The sequence below is a fragment of the Coffea eugenioides genome, chromosome 11 (genome assembly GCF_003713205.1).
Source record: "Coffea eugenioides isolate CCC68of chromosome 11, Ceug_1.0, whole genome shotgun sequence".
In the NCBI taxonomy this organism is placed as follows: Eukaryota; Viridiplantae; Streptophyta; class Magnoliopsida; order Gentianales; family Rubiaceae; genus Coffea; species Coffea eugenioides.
The window spans coordinates 53,057,301-53,079,283 of record NC_040045.1 but is presented as its reverse complement, the minus strand read 5'-3'; the positions used below and the strand labels follow the sequence as shown (position 1 = coordinate 53,079,283).

At 37.9% G+C, this 21,983-nt stretch overlaps 3 protein-coding genes across 3 annotated transcripts; 1 reads left to right on the top strand and 2 right to left on the bottom strand.

The window, feature by feature from the left end:
• Nucleotides 1–799: 799 nt before the first annotated feature.
• Nucleotides 800–2,158, bottom strand: LOC113752878 (zinc finger BED domain-containing protein RICESLEEPER 2-like). The gene has a single exon (XM_027296918.1). It carries the CDS (start codon nucleotides 2,156–2,158, stop codon nucleotides 800–802), a length of 1,359 nt encoding a protein of 452 aa, XP_027152719.1.
• Nucleotides 2,159–7,668: 5,510 nt separating this feature from the next.
• LOC113753711 (monothiol glutaredoxin-S7, chloroplastic) lies at nucleotides 7,669–9,245 on the top strand. Its single transcript, XM_027297938.1, has 3 exons — nucleotides 7,669–8,044; nucleotides 8,328–8,597; nucleotides 9,055–9,245. Exons 1-3 carry the CDS (start codon nucleotides 7,816–7,818, stop codon nucleotides 9,108–9,110), a joined length of 555 nt encoding a protein of 184 aa, XP_027153739.1. The 5' UTR covers nucleotides 7,669–7,815; the 3' UTR covers nucleotides 9,111–9,245.
• LOC113753710 (acetyl-coenzyme A synthetase, chloroplastic/glyoxysomal-like) lies at nucleotides 9,221–19,692 on the bottom strand. Its single transcript, XM_027297937.1, has 18 exons — nucleotides 19,073–19,692; nucleotides 18,659–18,802; nucleotides 18,346–18,501; nucleotides 18,120–18,242; nucleotides 17,829–17,997; nucleotides 16,557–16,639; nucleotides 16,055–16,156; nucleotides 15,870–15,958; nucleotides 15,667–15,757; nucleotides 14,036–14,149; nucleotides 13,264–13,340; nucleotides 13,083–13,161; nucleotides 12,919–12,987; nucleotides 11,154–11,329; nucleotides 10,941–10,997; nucleotides 10,661–10,751; nucleotides 10,472–10,570; nucleotides 9,221–9,705 (listed from the first exon to the last, which is right to left on the bottom strand). The coding sequence occupies exons 1-18, from the start codon at nucleotides 19,625–19,627 to the stop codon at nucleotides 9,520–9,522; spliced, it is 2,460 nt and encodes an 819-aa protein (XP_027153738.1). The 5' UTR covers nucleotides 19,628–19,692; the 3' UTR covers nucleotides 9,221–9,519.
• Nucleotides 19,693–21,983: the final 2,291 nt, after the last annotated feature.

Here is a 21,983-nt window from a genome sequence, read left to right as displayed (position 1 = left end):
CGTTCTTCCCTTTATTAGTACTAAATATAGTTCAGTACCAGCAATGCATCCACTAATAATAGAGAACTCATATCTCGTCACACAGTATGATTGCCAAGGTAACTAAAAAGTATTAAGCATGAAATAAACCATCAACAATCTTGTCTACATTGGATACAAAATAGTAACTAGCAGCCATACACCCAAATTTGCACAAGGTCGCACTATGATAATCTATATCACAAGCAGCTCATTTGTTTGGATTTGTCGACCAACAACCTCATATCCTGAACAAGTACAAATTTGATTACACGGAGATCAAATCCAGCATTCTAACAACTTCAGAAAAATTGATGTAACTTCAAAATTAAAAGCATTGAGGTCTTAATACCATGAGTTACAATTGGACAAAACTCTAAATAGGAAATTAAAGGTGAATTACCTCAAACATCTCCGAAGTCAAGAAATAGGCAACACAATCTCTTGTCTATCCTTCAATTTCTGAAAAAAAAAAAGAAATTAAGAAATAGTAAGGCCGAATTTAAATATTATGCGTGATAATTTTGTTTTTTTTGTTACCTTTTCTTTTTTCTTCACCCCGTGTAGCTTACGACACCAATCTCTAACACACATCAACATTTCTACAGTTCTGGAGCCAAGGAAGCACGGTAAGAGTCGATTACTCTGGTTCCAGCACTAAATGTAACTTCTGAAGCCACAGTGCTTATTGGAATGGCTAAAATATCAGCAGCTATCTTGGGAAGAATCTTGTATTTTGTTGTGTCTTTTCACCACTTCAAGGCATCCAAATTCACGATGTCTACCGTTGAATCATCTGCAGCTGTGAAGAGACCATCTTCAAAGTAGGTATCCAACTCATACCCGAAACATGGGACACTGATGAAGATGCACTACTGCTGCTCTTGGTTGGGTGATCATTGCCGATTAGTAGTTGAGAAGATGATCCACTTTGGCTTGAAACATGTATCTCCACATATTTATCATAGAGGTCATACAAGGCTTGTTGAACCTTGCCTATATTGCTTTGCACTTCATGTGGAGGATAAAGCAATGGAAAGCAATAGTTTATGACTCTCATCTTGTATCTGGGATCCAAAATAGCTGCTATAGATATTAACAAATTATATTCTCCCCAATACTTATCAAATTTTAGCTTCATCTTTTGCACCATTGACCGGACAAAGCTATTTTCATCATCAGCCTTACTATCTAGTAGTACTTTTATCCAACAAACTTCATTTAGATACAAATTTGCTGTCGGATAATCACTACCAGATATCACATGAGTTGCTGTCCAAAAAGCTTTTAAAATATTGCACACTTTTGAAACCTTTTTCCAATCTTCTGTGGTAGGACAGAAATCATAATTTGGCTCTCTATCTCTGTATCTTGGAAAAACATCTTGAAACTTCAGTACACAAGTCAGCATCTCATAAGTAGAATTCCACCTTGTTTTGCAATCATAAATTAGCATTTTTTCTGGCAACTGCAGTTGGTGTACAATTTCAGCAAATTGCAAGTATCTTCCATATGTCTTATTGATAAACTCCACACTGTCCCTGATTGTGTCAACTATTTCCTTGATTTGACTGAATCCGTCTTGAACCATCAAATTCAGTATATGAGCACAACATCTCACATGAAACAACTTTCCTTTTGCTAATAGACACTTGTTTCGGGAGAAAGTATCCTTCAAACATCTCAGTGCACTGTCATTATTTGAGGCATTATCGACTGAGATTGTATAAACCTTGCTCACAATTCCCCAATCCGTTAAACATTTGAAAATAGTATCCGCAATTTGGATGCTCCGATGTGGAGGAAGAACGTGCACAAAGTTGAGAACCCGTTTCTGCAATCTCCAGTTACTATCAATCCAATGCCCGGTTATAACTATATACTCATTTTTTTTATTCTTGGACTTCCAAAAATCTGTAGTCAAGCTGATTTTCTTGACTTTCTTTAATTGCTTTTTCAATTTTGTCTTCTCTCTTTCATAAACTGATGTGTAGTCATTTTTGTTCATAGTCCGATTAATTCTTTGCCATTCGGGCATCCCTCTTTTTTGCATCAAATTGAAGCCTTCTTCCTCCACAATTGAAAATGGATGCTCATGCATAAGCATCCATTCAGCAGTAGCTTCTCTCGTGGCTGTCATATCAAATCTCCGGAGTAAAGGTAGGTTTGAGAAGCTTCGACAGAATCAGAAGATGGGAAATTGATCTTTATTTGTTGTGTTGCTTTTTTGAGTTTTTGCAATCGGATAGCACATGACTTCCTATGCCTTAACAAATTTGAAGTTGTACTGGTTTTCGTCTTCTTGAACTTTGCATGACAATGAATACACTCCGACATAAGAGTTTTTTGATGGCCAACTTCAACATCTTTGAAGTCATCCCATGCTACTGATTTTTTTATCCTTTTTTTTTCGAAAAGCATCCAAGCCATCATCCGCAGCAGCTTCTTCCACAACTGTTTCAGTGATTGTATGTGTATCACCTTCTAATGCTTCATCTTCACTTCCTAATTCTTCATCACCAAGAGAGAATTCCAACTCTTCGTCAATGTTAACAGCAATACCCTTGTCAGTGATATTCACCGGACTAGCGGAATCACCAACTGATCTAATAATTGGTGAAGACTGCTCTTGGTTAGACGTATCCATTTTATATTCTCAATTTCTTTTAACTATACCAAAAGAAAAAAAAAGGACATGAGCAGCATTCTTTAATTCCAAAAACATATTACTATTATTAGGAAACAAGTTAGTAGTAGTAATTATTTTCAAGAAACAAGAGGATAGCAAGTCTCATAATGACAAGAACACATGACCATGGAATAATAATAAGTGGCTTGCACTGTCAACACAGTTTTCACCCCCAAAGAAACAAGTAAAAAATCATAAAATCATGTCTACTAGAATTGAATGAAGGTAGAGATAGTTTTCACCCACACATACAAGTCCCATAGTAGCAAGAATACACGAAACCTGACCTAGTCCCTTGGGGTTAAATGACGGAAGGCTTCCTGATTGCCTTGTTCCCTCATTTTGGAATTTTTCTTCACTAGATTTTTAAGTAATTTATCTGTATGTCTCCTTAAATGCCATTGTCCCATAGTTACTACAAGATCTAGAGAAATATCAAGCCTCTTAGCACTGTCTCACTAGTATGTCAAACGAATTTTAGCTAATTTGACAAATCAACTTTTCTTATTAATATATCTTCATTTCATTTTGCCCTCAAAAAAGTTTTTAAACTCAATATTTTGCTCTTTTTAGGGATCTGCATAAATGAATTAATAGAATAACACCATGGTAAGCTGTGGAACTTATCAAGCTATTCCAAACATTAATCTTCTCTGAAGAATTGATAACAAACAATTATGCAACTATGATATTCGCCCTTTATTTTTAGAATCCAAAAAAATATACAATTTAAGCATTATTATTAGCAAAACACGGGACATCACAAATTTAGCGCCAATCTAGGCATAATTATTATCAAAACACTTTGACAAAGAGCTCTAGCACTTGTTCCTATTCATATTTTCAGTGAGCGTGTTTGATCAGGCTTTTAAATGGGAGTCTCTTTTCACTTTGCCAAACTGGTGCTAACGTTTCATATATAGAAATCATAAGTGCCAGAGCTCATGGTAGAGAAACAAGTGCAGAAATCCAGATTCCAATGTGGATCACCTTCCAGATTCCAAACAAAAAATGAAAAGGAAAAGAAAAAGAACCTGAGTACATACCTGCAAAATCTAGGAAGAAAATCTAGTGGATTGATTTGAGGATGTTGGACACGGTAGGGAGTGGTGGAGATGGGCTCAGTGGGTTGCAGACTTGCGCCGCTGGAAAAGTTTAGACAAAGCCCTGAGATGGGAATGCGCCGGAAAGCTGGTTGGGTTCGGAAAGGCCGTCAGTCAGCCTCGTGTGAGAAAAGAGGAAAAGTAAAGTGCTAAAGTAGAGCTTCTTGCACGGCTTGGAGGTTGCTGAAGTAGGAAAGCAAAGAAACTCAGATTCTTGCGCGGCTTGGAGGTTGCTGAAGTGGAGCTGGCAGAAGTGGTGGAGATGGAGCTAGCAGTAGCAGCGATGGCAGTAGCGGAAGTGGGAATTGGGAGTTTGGGACTTGGGAGTTGGGAGTTGGGAGTTGGGACTTGGGATAGTCGGCACTCGGCAGAGAAAGCTTGGAGGTTGCTGAGGAGCTGCCGGCAGTGGTGGAGGTGGAGCTAGCAGAGATGGCGGTGGCGGAAGTGGGACTTGGGACTCGGGACAGTCGGCACTCGGCAGAGAAAGCTTGGAGGTTGCCGAGGAGCTACGAGAAGTCATGGAGGTGGGACTTGGGAGTTTGGCAGCTGGGACAGTCGGTCGGCGGAGGAAGAAGATCGATCGAAGGAAGTGAGGAAGGAGTGAGCAGAGAAGTTAACCTAATCGAAGGAAGGAGAAAAATTAGGTAGCCTAATCGAAGGAGTGAGCAGAGAAATTGTAAATCTTAATTGATTCAGGGGTATTTTTATAATTTCACATTTACTCGAGCCCAACGAGCAGCTCGTCGAGCTATCGAGCCTAAGAAACGAAGGCTTGAGCTCGCCTCGTTTGTCTTAACGAATGGCTCGAGCTCGGTCAACACAAGCTCGAGCTGAGTTTCGCGAGCAGCTCGAGTCGCCAGCAGGCCTAACTTCAGTTAATATAAACTTTGCCGGTTACCTTTGGCCCCAAACAAATAGACTAAGATGCCTATGCTGAGCTGTCATCTTAGCAATAGTTCTGCCTACGGTGCATAATTGATCCGACTTTCCACCATAGAAGCAACCTAAAACCAACCACCAAAGTTTTAGCAAGACGTCAGAAGGGAAACTCGAATGTATTGATCGAGCTTACCTCCTGCATTCATTTTCGTGCCGTATAAAGCTTATTTGGATCTGCCTCTTCTTCATTCCGGATTTCCCAGCAAATTCTTGACTCCTCGAACACTGGATTTCAAATCTCCCAGGAGTACATTTGCTACTGTTTTATAAAGCTTATGTTTTCCCTTTTATCCTTTTCTAATATAAATGAAACAAAATAAATATTTGGCTTGTTGCCATAGATAAAAGAAAACGAGTATATTTAATTGGACAACATAACGTAATTTATTATGTGAGAAATCCTAATTATGCGAGACATAGTCTGGTGCATTAGGTTTTTGAAAGGGATAGAAGATGGTAGACATGAACATCAAATTCAAATAATTTTTGTTTTTTATAATTGTTTATTTTATATTGCTAAAAAATTGTAAAATAGTTATATTTGTTAATATTTATTTTAATGCACTTATATTTAATTTATTATAAATTATTTTACTTTTATTTTGTTTCTCTTCATTTCTATAACTATATATTAGGATTGTCAATTGAATGAGACCAAAACAGCTAGAATATTGTTCGATCAGCCAAAAAAAGTTAACACCGAGCCTCATATATCGTTGGGCCAGATTAAACTTTGGTCTCAAATAAGATCTAATTAAATTGTGAGCTGAGTTTAGATTTAATAAGACTTAGCTCAATTGATACTTGAGCCAAATAATCAAGTATATAGTTTTATTTATAATGATGTATATTATTTTTTAATTAGATGTATTATTACACACATAATAATTTATATATAGTGATGAAATGAAGTAAATATTATATGCACATAATATATAATTCTGGATTATTGTGAGTTTAGTTCAAGGTTGAATTAAATGTGAAACCCCTAATTTCTTTGTGAGTTAAGTATGAACTTTATACATAGACTCGAATGACACCCCTACTATTTAAAAGAACAAAATAATCTAGAAGGATAGGGGTAAAATTTAAGAAACGGTGAGGGAGAAGAGGGGATTGAATTTCAAATTTTTAATTCATAAGTCTAAACTATCAATTTAAATAACTTTTTTTATTATTATTTGTTTTAAAAGTGAGCAGTTTTCAATTTAGAACCTCTTATTTATAATTTTTTCTATCTTATCGCCCAAACCACCTCCCTCAAGCTCAACAACTAGATTAAAGTCTCTTTGGTAAAACTAGAAATATTTGAACTACCATAAATAAACACATTAAAAGCTAGAAATATTTTTTACAAAATTTTGCAGCCCCATATTGGCTGTAAGCCCATTTTGAATAATGAGCCAAGATTGATCGCATGAACTTTGGGCGGGATAATTGCGATTGGTCAGTCAAGTTTTTTAATGAGGCTACGATTGGTCACTTTGAAGCCCAACTAACGAGCTCAAATGATCGGTGCAGACTCAAATGATTTTTTTTTTTTTTTTTTTGTCTGCAACGATAGATGTCTTATAACCTAAACTAGCCTAATTTAGGGGAAAGGGGCAAGGGGAGATGGTCAACTAAGACCAGCCACATATTGTGGCAAATTTGAGGGAGGCAGGGGTTGAACCCCTGACCTCCAGCACCACCAAAGAGGGTGATGACCACTGGACCACATATTGTGGCTCAAATGATTGCCAGGTTGTTTTCGCTTGTTAAGTCCTATAGGATCTAGGGGCTAACTACAATTGAGATATTAGTGTGGTTATCAGATTATTGTATATTGTATATGATTTAACATATACATTAATATTATTTTGAATTTTGTTTAGGTATATTAAGTTTATAATTTTTTTTTGGTTTCTTCCCCTCATCCCTGATCCGTCCATACTCCCATACCTGGCAACCAAGTTCGAGCCCTGGTTTGTCAAGTGGGCCACAAAGCCCCTAATCCCCTCCCTTAATCCCTCCTTACCCCTAAATCTAGCCGTCAATTTGAACCTGAATTTGCGAAATTGGCATGAGGCCCCTGATCCTCCTTCCCTATTTCCTCCCTACCCCCATATCTGACAGTTTGGTTCGAATCCTGGGCATAAAGCCCTTAATTAAGAGTCCAAATGAATATTTGTTATACTAAGTTAATATATATTTTTTATACTTTTTTTTTGGTAAGTTGGAAGGTTTGAACCCAAGAATTTCTAATTATTATCCCTCCCACCTTATATTGTATATGATTTAATATATGCTAATATAATCTTAAATTTTGTTTAGGAGTATTAAGTCTATACACACACACATATATATATATTGTTTCTTCCCCCCACCCATAATTCCTTCCTACCCCCAAACTTAATATGTTAGCAAAGTTCGAACCTTGATTTGTCAGACAAAGCATGAAGCCCCCAATCCTCTTCCTTAATCCCTTTCTACACCTAAATCCAGTAGTCAGGTTTGATTCATGTTTTGTCGGGAAGGGCATGAAGCCCCTGATTCCCATCCCCTAATCCTTCCCTAACCCCAACCTAATAGCCTAATTCAAACCCTTGTTTTCCAGACAGGACATGAAACTTGTAATTAATAGCTCCATCGGTTGTTTGTTATATTAAGTCTATATATATATATTATACTTTTCTTTATCATGAATGGAAGAGTTTTTATCTAAAATTTCCTAAATACAACCATGTCGGCAAGTCATGTACATCAATTTTTGGGAAACCCAAAAGACCAATTGCACCGATTGTGCCAAAACAGAGTTCTGGGGAGGCCGTTATCTTAAAAAATGAAAAGAAATTGAATTGGATTAGACTTGTGCACGGCGTGGCCCAGTGGAACATTATACTACCACCCAAATATTAAATAGTTTCTCGCATCCATTTCTAATTACCCTCTTGTCCCAACTCCCAAAGATATTTTACCGCTGCTAATAGGCGATGACGTGAACCCCTAAGGTCAGCCGGAAGGGGAGCATTGGTTTTATAGTATCGAATCCGAATATTAAGACTAGGGTCATCTGGGTGGTCGGAGATGGAGCTAGCCTCTTATTCACCATTGAGGAGGGCTTCTCCTTCGGTGGTCTTCACCTCCACTAGAATCACTGGAAGACTGCCGGCCATAGGCAGCGGAAAAACTGTTTCTAACTGCCTCGGTCCCACTATCACAGGCAAAATTAATTGCCGCGTCACGCTTCGCCGCAGCACCGCTCTTTTAAATGGACTTCGCTCAAAAAAATTCAGATCATTTCGGTGCTTGTCCGGTAGGTGGTGAATTTAATCACTAATTAGAATGATTAGTTATAGTCTTTTCATCCCTGTTTATTTATTTATTTATTATTATTCAGTAGCAGTGCTGACTAATGATGAATCTAAACATCACAGTCTGGCACCAGTCGTTACATTTCTTAATACTCCCTGATTTATTAGTATTACTATCATTCTCCTGCGAATTCAGGTCGTTTCGTCAGTAGGGAGATATTTTTGGTACTCCAAGTCACTTGTTTGTCCATATTTTGATGCAGACTTTGATGTTTTTGTGTGCAGCTCTAACCCCTGAACTGAGGACGACCTTAGATAAGGTCGTCGCATCACAAAAAGTCCTTCTGTTCATGAAGGGAACCGCAGAATTTCCACAGTGTGGGTTTTCCAGCACCGTCGTACAGATGTTGAAGTCACTAAATGTTCCTTTTGAGACTATTGATGTTCTTGAGAATGAGATATTACGTCAGGGGTTGAAGGAGTATTCGAACTGGCCAACATTCCCTCAGCTCTACATTGATGGGGAATTCTTTGGTGGCTGCGATATTACAGTGGGTAAGCACAAAATCTTCCCATTTTACCAAATTATTATTGCTGCAATACAATACGTCCCCGCACATTGCTTGCTCTTTGTTTGTCCATTCCATCAGAGTTTTGTAAAGATTTGTCTCGGTTTTGGGTCTCAACTGTCTAGAACTTAATGCTTAAAACGCGAGAAAGTTTTGTAAAAGATTAGTCACGAATCAGGGTCTCAACAGTTTACTGATCACACGAGCTTGAGAAAGTTGGATTTGCCACGAATTAGGGACTTACAATTTTCTGATCGCACAAAAGTTGAATCGTTCCCTGTATATTGACTAGAAACTTGAATCGTTACACGTACATTGACTCGCGGAAAACATGTTACTAGATCTTCTCCTTTAGTTGTTAGAATAATAATATGTCTTAAATAAGTTTTTTCACTATCTGTTGCGACAGTAATGTCTTAATAAGTATTTTCTCAATTTGCTAGAGGCATACAAGAGCGGGCAGTTGCAGGAACTGTTGGAGAAGGCACTGTGCTCTTGATTACATCAAGTTCGGCGTGAAAAACTCTTGCTCTTGCTCCGTTCATTTTTCTGGTTTCCTTTTATGGAGATGGTCGGTGTATACTTTAATTTGTGACATAAATGTGACCATTTATGAAAATTTCCAATTTTATTATTTCAATTCCATAATTAGTTCCATGGCCTTGGTCTTTCACATTGAGTGCTTAATATGGCCATGCAGTATACAAATCTCGAAATATGTCCCGTTCCCTCCAACACCTTACCACTTTCAGGCAATAAAACTTGCTTCTACATTGGCTTTGCAAAGCAGAGCTCAAGACCGAGAAACAAAAAAAAAAAAGATTGCAATAGGCGTAGTCTCTTGAATTGGCATGGGACTGAGCCAATCCTACCTTATAAGGTGAGATTTCTTTCCTGGTAACATGCAATCAGCAGTCAGCAAGTTTGATTAGCTGATCAACAACACTTGGATCTGCAAGCGTGCTTGTGTCCCCGAGCTCATCCAACTGCCTAGAAGCAATTTTCCTTAAGATTCTTCTCATTATCTTTCCACTTCTTGTCTTCGGAAGGCCAGGTGCCCAGTGTACTTTGTCGGGAGCTGCAAATGCTCCAATCTGATACATGACGTTAGGAGCTTACAATATTAACCACCTGATTTTCTAGAAAATTCTACCTTGAGCTATTGCTTGTAGAAGGACATTGAATATCATAAACAATGGAAATTTTTGGACAACTGCTACAAACTAAGAGCACAAGAGGCATTCATAAAATGGGATCCAAGAACACACGCAAAAAAAATAAATAAATAATAATAAAAGAACCTCCTTTTCGCGTCAAACCATCTAAACTAAAGTCGCAATATAACCTCACAAGATGTGGCACAGAAACTAGGTTCCAAACGTACCTACAGTGAGGAATTGATATCAAGCTTCTAAAGCAATACAGATGCATTAGGACTATTGGATGCAAATTGGTCAAACCTATTACTCGCATCATGCATGTTTCTGACTCTTACATCGGTTGTAGACATAATCGTACATTCTGAGATTCAAGTTTGTTTGACAACTTAACTTTATGACAAGCAAGACAAGCAGATAAATTCATATATCTGGGTTATGATATGGTATTTTACTGCCAGCCAAAAAAACAGGGCAGAAGGGAGATAACTAACAGGAAGCAAAACCTCTGCATTAGGGTAGAAAACTTAAGACCAAGTCAAAAGTTATACTAATGTTGAGTGGCCAATCCAAAAGCTGAGCAAAGATAACTGTGCGTAAACATTACTACAAGCTACATTTACAATAACTTCTGAAAAAGCATATAGAACAAGAATATCACTTCTTCAAGATATGGACCACAATTTTTCTTCTTCTAACATACCTGGTTTCTCACTGTTAGTATAAGACTTCTACGCAGATCTTCACTGTATGGGATGCCTTCAACTAGTGTAACAAATGCATATATGCCCTGTCCTTTCACCTAAATGCATTCGAAGTCATTTAGCCACAGGAAAAACTAAGACATTTTGCATATCAAATACTCAGGAAACATGTCGAGAAGAACACATACCTCATGCTCAACACCAACTACAGCAGCTTCAGCACAATGCCGGTGTGAAACTAGAGCTGATTCCACTTCAGCAGTTCCAATACGATGGCCGCTATATGCATGACAAACAGGAAATCACAAGAATGCTCAACAGTGAAGAACCCAACAAATATGAATAAAAGCTTATTCTTGTCAACAGAAGCATGGCAGAGAGTGAATCAAATTTAGATGAACCTTGAAGTAGAAAAGGATGTGGTTTCTGGGAATTCAAACTGCAGTCAATGGAACTTGTAAAGATTACCTGACATTAATAACATCATCAACTCTTCCAGTGAGCCAGTAATAGCCATCCTTGTCCCTGAGGAATTCATTGTCCCTAATTATTTAGCGGTACTTGGAATTTTGTGCTTCCAGACATGAGGAAATTAAAATCCTAATACATAAATGACCTAAGAATTTATTATGCCATGAAAGATGTCTTAACATGGTAAGCGCACATAGAACAGTCAACTACCTGCTGCAGCCATCACCGCTAAAATAATAACCAGGAAATGTACTGAAGTATGTAGTTTCATATCTTTCGTGATCCCCATATAGAGTTCTAAATGCACCAGGCCACGAGCTTTTCACACACAAATACCCACTACATTCACCTTCAATTTCAGCACCTTTCTCATCTACTATGACAGGCTGTAACAAATCACAGGATCATATATCATGCCATTCCTTCCTCACTTTAAAAGAAAAGGAACACACAAGTAATGCACCAAATAAGCTTTAGCAGATAAAATGAGAATTCAGGTTCTAAGTTGTAGAAATTTTTAAGAATTATAAGATACAATTTTAGAAGAACAAAACAAGGAAGAGGAAAATGATTAAAAAAAAAGAGTAGAAATTGTAGGAATTCCACTTAGATTTCCTTGGGATTAACCAACCAAGGTAAGGCTGCTTTCAGTACTCAAAGAAAGCACAACACAAAATCCTAACCTCAGAAACCTCATTTCATTCCAATCTTTTTTATGCTGTTACAATGATAAGCCGGTTCACCTCATGGCATTATCTAGAATAATATACTTACTTCCAAGTAATTCCAGGCCCTTGTTTGTTTCAGATTTCCGCCTAGAGTTATTTCTCCCATTTAAAGTTTTAATGTCACACATGCAGGAAAACTTGACCCTGTCTAGGCTAGTGGGGATATTTATCCCATAATAAAGGTTGAGTTGGAGATGACTTGTTTGCCTATCTCTTAAACTTGGTGATAACTTGTTTTCTTTGTTTTAGTCCGTTCTTTGATCTTTATTTACAGCATAAAGCTGCAACTGGATGTGAATATGAATATCCAGTAGGAGAAGAATTTTAGATCACAAAGAGAGCACAAGCTTGCAAACTTCTAAACAAAGACACAGATGATTCATTTCAGTAGATTTTTTATGCTAGTGACAAGTGCATATCATTGTAACCACCCAATGTATTATTAAATTGGTTTTCCACAAAGCAATTCAAAACCAAACAATCACAAGATTCTCTCTTTACAAAGAACCTGAAAAGGAGCTAACTTGACTGAATGTGAAAGTCGAATTTGAGTGTTCTCAAAAAAAAGATACAAAAGCTGATTTTGACCTTTTGACTAACTTCACTTCCATTATATGCTGCATCAATGAAGTTTCGTGCTAATTCATTAACTTTTGCTATAACTCATTACTTTTTTATTAGGATTAAACTTCATTGATTTAAACTATATGTTACCCTGTTTAGCTAAATAACTGATTTAACAGAAAGAGACGAACAAAGAAGAGAACAACAGTAGGTAATCGCTCTTTAGATTTTGTCAGTAATTATCTTAAAGTCTTGAGGGAATTTTTCTCAATATAAAATAGTAGCCCTTAAAGGATCCAAAAGCAGCAATTCTCTCCTGATTCCAATTTTCAGCATTTTTGGGCCCAGAAAATCTAAAATCAGTTGTCAACATTAAACAGGTCCTGAAAAGTGAAATACTGAAATAGCAAGGAATTTCCAGAAATCTGTCATTTCTGGAATTCTCCAACCAGCCTTGTTTCCATATTTTATTCTGCATGCTAACAATGGCTAGACTTACAAAAGTTTCCACAGAACTTTTTTAAGTGTCGCTAGTGATTCAACTGGAAACCAGATAAAAAGGGGATATAATTATAGGCTGAGAAAAATCATTATTAACCTCCCTCTTTACATATGCTTGTAAGCCATAATCTTTCTTTTCTCTTTCCCCTTTGAGAAAGGGTGGCATAATTTATTGCAAGTACCTGAATTCCAAAAAAAGGAAATGTAGCAGAACCAGGTTTCTGAGGCCATGCTCCTGGCAAAGGAGTAATCTGAAACGTTACAACAGTGCTACATATTAGAAATATAATGGTTCCCCAAATAAGACAGGCACAGGCACTAAATACGAAACTATTGAGAAACATACCATAAAACCACCAGTCTCCGTTTGCCACCAAGTGTCAGAGATAGGGCACCTTGCCGCACCAACTACATTGAAAAACCACCTGGCCCAACAAAAGGATCATTAACAAATGCACGATAAACAGCTTTAGAAGTTTTGAAAAATTTGAAATAGGGTACAGCATTAAGTTTTGTAGACCAAAAACCTCCATGCACTTGGATTGATCGGCTCACCCACACTTCCAAGCACTCGCAATGATTTGCGTGAGTTACGGGTGACGTACTGTGCAAGTAGATGGAGGAGGAAAGAATAACCAAGATTACCATACATGTGAAAAAAGGGGAAAGGAGAAAAAAAATGGAATATCTCAAAAATGAAAAAGCTTTGCTTCAAATGCAATCTAGAGTGTTGCAGGAACACATCTAAAATAAGGCCATAACTATTTTAACATGATCTAAGGCAGCTACTAAATTTTTTCTCCTGTAGTGACTGTCTTCATAGAAAGGGTGTAGAAACACAAGATCAAACACTTGAGAAAGAGACTGTTACACCTTCAAGCTAACCTCACAGTTTCAATTGTGAAGCACGTACCTCACTGACAGCACAGCTATTTATGCTTGAAGAAGCACAAGACCAGAAATTTTTACTTAATACGCATCTTAGTGCACTTACAAATATTTCACATTTTCTCAACTTGACTGCAAATGATAGACAATAATGTCACCCTTTTTTTAGACAATAATGTCACCTCTATCTTCCCTGAATTGTCAAATCTTGCTTCTTTTTGTCTTTCCCACAACTCTCTTACAAATTTATCCAATCTAAAGAGAAAAAAGAAAATAGACACAAGCGCCTAGGCAGTACAAGGTGACTGATAATTTTCTTCCAATTACAAATTACATAATAATAAACTCAGAGCCATTCAAGATAATACGACTAGAAAACTTGGACAGGACAACATTTGATTGTATCCTTGCCTGATCGCCTTCACGCATTAGCGACCGCACCAAAGTGGGGGCAGTGTAGAATATTGACACCTTGTATTTATCAACAATATCCCAACACCGACCAGCATTTGGATAATTTGGAGCCTGCAAAAAATATATGATGTGTTATATGAATGCCTAGCACACTAACATTTTAGAAACTCTACAAATCTGAACAACTATACGTGCTATCATCTTAAATTTCATACATTCATTTATCAACTAATCAAACAGACTGACTAGGATGCTACCTAATATTCTTCAATTGCCTATTTTGTTGAGATAATGAAGCTCTTAATGATGCTCCCTAATTTGTTCAAATGGATCTGCATTTGTTTTTGCAAAATCCAGCAAACCTCCCAAACTAACAGCCGTGTTTCACATTGCCCTTTGAACAATTATTTGTGACAACCCCAGCCATAATTTCTTAATCCATACGCATAGCATCCCCAGCCATAATTTCTTAATCCATACGCATAGCATCCCCAGCCAACCCCGATGCCTCTGACCAAGATTTCACACATCTGATCACCTAAACCACATCTAGAGCAGCAGTCTCCACAAACATCCACCTTCCCACCAACCCCTCTCTTCTTCACACTAATACAATTTTTCCATCACATTCCCCACCACCAACCCAATACAGCCACCCAATCTCAACTCCTGCCACCAATTCTTCCATCTAAAACACAAGTTGACCCCAAAAGCGACTCTTTTGCTACCTTGCAGTTTGCTATCACTGGTCCTGTCCTGTTAACAACCTTTTAACACCCCCCACCCGACACTCACTTTCCCCTGTTCCCACCTTCCTTCACTGCCCAACTCCACCAGCCCATCCCAAATTCTACCACATCCCACTAGTTCATGGAAAATGAAATCTCTATCCTCACTAATTGTGAGCTCTCATCCCCACCAAATCAGAGCCCCACTCCCTTCCACCACCCTCACTTGCCCCTAAGCATTTTCTTAGGGCCCAAACCACTCATCACCTCAGCATATCCTTATCCCTCTTGCCCGCCACCAACAATCTCACTATCCCCATAGTCTTCCTTCCTCTCTCTCCCTGCCCTGCCTCCCTCCAGCTACCATGTCGGTCACAGCCACCACTAACCCTCCCACCATCTTAACATTTACATGCTCCATTACTGCTGTATACTTTTATGCATCTGTTTGTGGGTGTATGCACCATTGCTCCAGAACCAATACAGCCTTTGGGTGTTTTACTTTATGCTGGCTGTAAAATCAAATTAGGTATGACACACTGGGGAAAAGAGCTGACAATATCATGATAATCATATGCTCAACATTGCTTGGAATTGCATGACATTCTGCGCAGGTGTATGTGCATATAAACATGCAAATGTATACATTTTAGAGTGTGTGCAGGTGTAAATGTGTATCTGTACCTATAAGATGCACTGTGATACTAAGCATGTGAGTCAGTTTTGCGCACATGTAATTTTGGTGCTTTTCACCAGTATTCCTATTTCCCTTGCTATTTTAAATCATTTTGTTAATCCGGATGTCAAAGGACTAAAGGAGACTTTACCAATTTCACTGAGATGAGTTATCTGTTTTAGACTTTTACATTGGACTAGTCAAGTGTGTTTCTAAAAGGTTACCCCTTCATAAACCACAATAGTTGCTCCATTTAGCAGGGGTCCATATGTAACGTAGCTGTGCCCAGTAATCCAACCACAGTCAGCCGTACACCTAAATCAAAATTGCGGAGGGCCAAAGAAATGTGTCAGCAACTCTAATCCACTTCCAGTTTGCTAGGATTATAAGTATTCAAGAAAAGGACAACTTTTAAACTATGAAGTACCAGTATATATCAGATGGCTTGTAGTCAAATGCATATTTAAAAGTTGTTGCAGTGTATACCATGTAGCCTCCAGTTGTATGCAGGACCCCCTTGAGATTTGCAGAAAGTGTTTCTTAATAAATCAAAGAAGAGAAAAAGAAATGAAAGAGTCAATAGTTCAGCATATTCAGGATTAGTCCACATACCTTCGGCTTTCCAGTACTCCCGCTGGTATAGAGTAGGAAAAGCGGATCCTCCGCGTCAACCCATTCCACAGCACATGTAGTGGGATATTGAGGAACAACATCCTGGAAAATAACAAACAATATAGCATTTGAAATGAATGTAGAGAATACAAAATTCAGAATTTCAAAACCATGAAATGCTCCGGGATGTATTATAAAGGTGGGAGAAAGAAAATGGGGGACATAAATGCTGATCTCCCGACCTAGGAATCTCTTCCAAAGCAAGGGGTAGACAACAAAGTATTAAATTTTTCTGTAGTACTATATCAAAGATGGGTAACGGGTAACGGGTAACGGGTAACAGGCAACGGGTAACGTTAAACATAAATTCAATGTCCAATTAGCAGATGCAGCTACACTGTAAGCCTGTAATTAGTTGATAACTGATCACACAACGGTAACAACTTTCATGTTTCTGTGTACCAAATACTAGGTATTGCTTTTTTCGTTTTTTGCTCCTAACCTGCCACCATATATCTCTTCCCTCTTGCCACTTCGTAGCTTCTCTCTTCATGGCTGATTCATTTTCGTACGTCAAGCATATATCTGCAATAAGTAATATAACATGCTACATAAGAAAGGAAGCACTCTCAGCTTTGTTAAGTTGTCAAGCACCAGCCACTGAGCAAAGTCTCTGAGGAAGAGGAAATTACAATCAATGAAGAGAAAGAAAAATTCAGAAGTCAATCCTAGATCCTCCTAAATCAAATGTTCAACTTGTAATGTAAGAAGCATCCTGATTCAGAAAGCAACTTTAAGCAATTCCTATAACTACAAACATGCAATCAACAGTTCATGTCCAATATGTTTCCCATGGAATGAGTGTAATATCAATGACAGTTAAAAACACATAACAGGCTGGTGATAATGAGAAATTTACCCTTTTGAAAGTGAGCCCAGTTGTCATTTAGAAGAAACTTGCGTGGCATTATAATTAGTGCTCTGGTAATATCAGGTTTTGTTATGGAACCCCTGTTTTAGGAGTGCTTTAGAAAGACAGTTTTGGTAAAACACCATCTACATTAACACTCTAAAACACCAATAAAAATATACATTAAATAGGGAACCAGTGGCAGAGGAGGGTAATAGTTGTGAGAGGGAAAGGGGCGTTTAGGAAAAATGGTTGTTTTGTACAAACACCCAAACAATTTTTCTAAAACAACTACAGTAAGCTACAGCAAAGTTTTAGAAAAACACACACAAAACACACTATCCAAATGGACCCAACACTTGCCCATATAAGAGAGATAGTCATGGGAGTAATCAGAAAGGATCGATTACATTTTCTTCCTGGATGCTATGTTTTGGTTATTTATCAATAGATGAGACCGAACAGTTAACTGATTTATTATTCCAAAAGTTAGCAGTGCATCTCCAAGCATTAAGACAGTTTAACCCCACATAATTTAGTAAACTTGCAAGTTTAAGTGCTGTATTGACATGATTTTAAAAACACAATATTGTACCTACCAACAATCAGTGGCATCAAACAAATAATAGACTACAGGCAAATCATTCTTGTTCTTCAAGATAAATATTGTAATAAAAAATCAATAGACAGAGAGGAATTATGTCCTCCAGAACCCTCTCAACTCCATTACTTCAATCACAAATCCCCCCGCCCCCCCTCTTCCCAGGGAAGAGAACTTAAGCAAATAGAGGGAAAGAAGCTGCAAGCATAGTAACGAAGGCAGATGTTGCAATCATATCATAATGCAATAGCTCAGTTTCTGACCCAAAAGAATGCCATTTCGGGCAGATTCTGCAAGGGCAGCATCAACTATGTCCTTGAGATATATAACCTTGGAACCTCTCCTAACAGCATTGCAAGTTATAACAACCTTGGGTTTACAATCCATGATTCTCTGGGCAAGAGATTCAGCAGAGAACCCTGCAAATACCACCTAAAGTACCAAAGAGATGATTAAGAAATATTAGAATTGCAAATTTTTTTTTTTTTAAATCTGCAAGGTGTATCATGTAGGTAAAGATAGGGAGCAAGCAAAGAAGTCTGGTTGCCTTGTACCGAGTGAACAGCACCAATGCGACTGCAGGCAAGCATAGCTATTGGTAGTTCCATAAGCATAGGCAAATAAATCACCACAGCATCTCCCTTGCGGACACCAACATCCTTCAAGTAATTTGCAAGCTATTGGCAGGAATAGTCAGGAAAGCATCGCATAGGTCAAGATCACAATAAATAAACAGAGTATTCAAGTCCTGAGAGAGAGAGAGAGAGGTTATATAGAGACCTGGCAAACTCTAGATAGCAGTTGGTTGTAGGTCAAGGTGCCATCAAAACCAGGTTCATTTCCTTCCCAGAAAATTGCGACTTTGTCCCCATCCCCAGAATCTATGATCCTATCCAAAGAGTTGTAGCATATGTTGGTCATACCACCTTTGAACCACTGTATTGAGCGGGCACAAACGCAGGCAGATAAAGATAAAACGGTAAGGAGATGAATGGGGAATAAAAGAAAAAGAAATGCACGAGCAACGAGGTGGGAGGGCGCAAGAGTGCTACTGGTAGTACATAAAAGAAGAGAGGATAAAAATGGGATAGACCTCGATCTCGACATTTCCTTTACGAATGTCAAGATTCTGGGAGTAAACCAGCGGGCCCCATCTCTCTTTCCAATAAAACTCCGAGGCGATGTCTGACCAAAATCCGGCTGGATCTTCAATTGACCTTGTATACATCTCCAAGTACTTGGATGATAAATTGCAAAGTAATAGAAAGACAAAAACAAAGAAGTGAGAAAAAAAATCAGAATTCCAGAGTAATGGGAGGGAAAGTCCATGCCTGTACAAAACAATTTAGCATTCAGAAGAAAGAAAATGCACAGCAGCAAAATAAAAGCGGAAAAAGGGGTGGGGTGGGGAAGGAATGGAAAAGGATCAATTAATGGTTGTGAGAATGGAATGTAGGATTAAAACATTAGGGCGGGACAGAGATGGCAAAGAGTTGTTTCTTATTACCTTCTGGGGTGAGGGAACGTGAGCCTGCTTGGAGAAGGCCTCGTTGGGGAAAACCAAATCATCCTCCTCGGAAGCGAGCGACTCGCCCAGAATAACGGCGTTCAATCTGGATATGCGGCCTGCGCCGGAGGGCAGGATGCTCATGGACTCCACGTGGCGCAGGTGATTCGAAGTCTTCAAGCATTTCGTAGGACTACTAGAGGATTGGAGATCGTCTTCCATTGCCCTCCTCCTGTATGCCGCCCAGGTCGTGCCACAACAGAAGGCGCAGCAGCAGCAGCTTCTGACCGGGTGGTGGTTGCGGTGGCGGCAGAATTGGCACTCAAAGCTGGAGGAAGATGAGGAGGAGGGATAATTTAGGGGGTTCCTTGAGTTGACCAGCGAGTAGTTGGACTTTGAACTGCGGAAGATCGGGAAGGAGGGTTGGCCACCTGCCAATCTATTACGGGTAATTGATCTACTCCGGATATTGTTGATTATAGTATTAGTGGGAGCAGTGTAATAATTACTGCTATTAGCTGTACTAGTGGCATCGTTCAAACAAGAGAGGGCCATCCTCCCCCCGTCCCTCCCTGCCGCCCTTTTCTTGCCGTTGACTTGAAAATCTTGCCCAGACTACAAATAAGTGCACTGCAACCGTTACAGCCTCTGTCTACGCATGTGTATAAGTTTATATTTGTTCCTTTGTACAGGCGGAGGCGGACATACAGAGGTGTCCAACCCTTTTGACTCTTAAGTACCCGTTAATCAATATAATTTTACTGCGGTCTACTGGTTTAGTTTACTTTACTTAAATATTTAGTGACAGTTTAGGCACGAGTCTACTGTAGGGGTGGCAATTTTCGACACGATCTGAAAACACGACACGAACCTAACACGAAATTAATGGGTTTGGGTTGAGGTTTCGGGAATTCGGGTCAGAATCGGGTTGGACCCGATGAACCCGAAAAGAAAACAGGTCGATTTCGGGTCAACCTGTGGTGACCTGATATGACCCGATATGACCCGTTTATGAATTAAAAATAATTTAATAAACATAAAAATAATTTTATCTAACTAAACTAAGTTATTCTTTTTTTCAAAGGCATTAATTACTTAATTCTAAATGAATTTATTTAATTTGTGTGAAGTTGAAATTATTATATTTGGACAAATAATATATTATATTATTTTTTACTTTTATGCTGTTTTAATTTATTTTATATTTTGTTTGGGATAAAACACTTTTACGGTGTTTAATTTATTTTAGATTTGGTTTGGAATTATTTATTAAAATTTTTATTACTTGATTATGTAATTAGTTTTGTGAGAAATTGATTTTATTAGAAATTACAGTGATAAATTAATAAATTAAAATTAAGTTTCGGGTCATTTCGGGTCGACCCGTCAACCTGAAATTTTCGGGTTCGGGTCAGCGTACCTGACCCGTCACGGGTTGGCGGGTCGGGTTCGGGTCAACAGTTTTTCAGACGGGTTGACCCGAACCCGACCCGCCAACCTGATTTGGACCCGAATTGCCACCCCTAGAGTCTAGGGTGCAAACGAGCCGAACTCGAGTCGAGTTTTGGCTAATCGAGCCGAGCTCGAGTTAATTTTGTGAAGCTCGAATTCGAGCTCGAGCTCGACGAACTCAAAATATCAAGCTCGAACTCGAGTCAAATTCGAGTCGAGCTCGAGCTCGAACTCGAGTTTAAAAAATAAAAAAAAATTATTATTATTATTTTATTTTTTAAAAATAAAAAATAATAAAATAATAATTTTTTTAATAAATAATAAAATATTAGGGATATATATGTAATTTTACTATTAAAATAAAAAATAAAAAATAAAAAATATATATAATTGAGCCAACGAGTTTAATGTTTTTGAGCTCGAGATCGACTTAATTAGCTCGAGCTCGACTAGAGCTCGATATTGACGAGCTCGAGTCGAGCTCGTATTCGAGCCGCTCGCGGCTCGCGATTGGCTCGCGAGCGGCTCCATTCGCAAAACACCCCTAGGCACGACGGACGGCAAGCAAGTTTAACGCTGTTGATGATTTTTTGTTGGTGCCGTTCCATTTCACTCCCCCATGCCCAATTCTTAATTTCTTATAATCCAATGACTTTTGCCTTGCTTTTAAATTCACCAATTTATTTTTTTTTTGTTTTCAAATAAAAGATAACTAGTAATTAAGGCATATTCTATGTGTTTGCAAATAATAAAAATACATTTATTCATAAATGCTTTTTCATAGACATTGGTTTTATACTATCAAAATGAGTTTGGTTTTGTTCTCAATTGATTTTGGAAATCTGATATTAGCTTTTGAATATTTTGTTGTGCTCTCAACTGATTTTAAAAAATTGATTTTAGATTTTTTGGACCCAAAAGAGTTGAAAATCAAAAGTAGATCTCAATATGCTTTTGGATTCTAATTCTGGCTTACTTTTTTTATGTAGACAAAATCATCATTTAAATTTTAACATAATTATTAAATTAACTACATATTAGATAACTTTTTACGGTCTCTTCATTTTCTCATTTCACTCCCACATTTATATATGTGTCCCTTGTTTATCTCATCCATCATTTAATTTTCATATGAAAAGTAACTAATTACATCAAACAAAAATTCATTTATGTAGCATATAAAGGTAACTTAGTCATCTTTTTTTTTTTTTCAAAATCAGTTTTTAACTTTTTTTTTTTAGAACACCTATGCGTTTATTAAAAAAGCTTTTTAAATAGTAAACAATAATGCATGAATCATTCTGAAAATTTGATATTTAAGAATCAGAATCAGTCGGGAACAAAGCCTTTGCTTAAAAATTTAATGATAATTAAAATGTATTTCCTACAATTATGAATTGTTATGGATATAATTTCAAAATCATGACACTAAAAATAAAGGAGAAGATTATATTTTTAT

Excerpts from the sequence above, each read along its gene's own strand:
- LOC113752878 (XM_027296918.1), bottom strand. The coding sequence starts at position 2,158 with ATGACAGCCACGAGAGAAGCTACTGCTGAATGGATGCTTATGCATGAG.
- LOC113753711 (XM_027297938.1), top strand. The coding sequence starts at position 7,816 with ATGGAGCTAGCCTCTTATTCACCATTGAGGAGGGCTTCTCCTTCGGTG. Across the intron at positions 8,045-8,327 it reads ATCATTTCGGTGCTTGTCCG|CTCTAACCCCTGAACTGAGG; the intron begins GTAGGTGGTGAA and ends TTTTGTGTGCAG. Across the intron at positions 8,598-9,054 it reads TGGCTGCGATATTACAGTGG|AGGCATACAAGAGCGGGCAG; the intron begins GTAAGCACAAAA and ends TCAATTTGCTAG.
- LOC113753710 (XM_027297937.1), bottom strand. The coding sequence starts at position 19,627 with ATGGCCCTCTCTTGTTTGAACGATGCCACTAGTACAGCTAATAGCAGT. Across the intron at positions 18,803-19,072 it reads ACGTTCCCTCACCCCAGAAG|TACTTGGAGATGTATACAAG; the intron begins GTAATAAGAAAC and ends TTATCATCCAAG. Across the intron at positions 18,502-18,658 it reads AAGGAAATGTCGAGATCGAG|TGGTTCAAAGGTGGTATGAC; the intron begins GTCTATCCCATT and ends CGCTCAATACAG.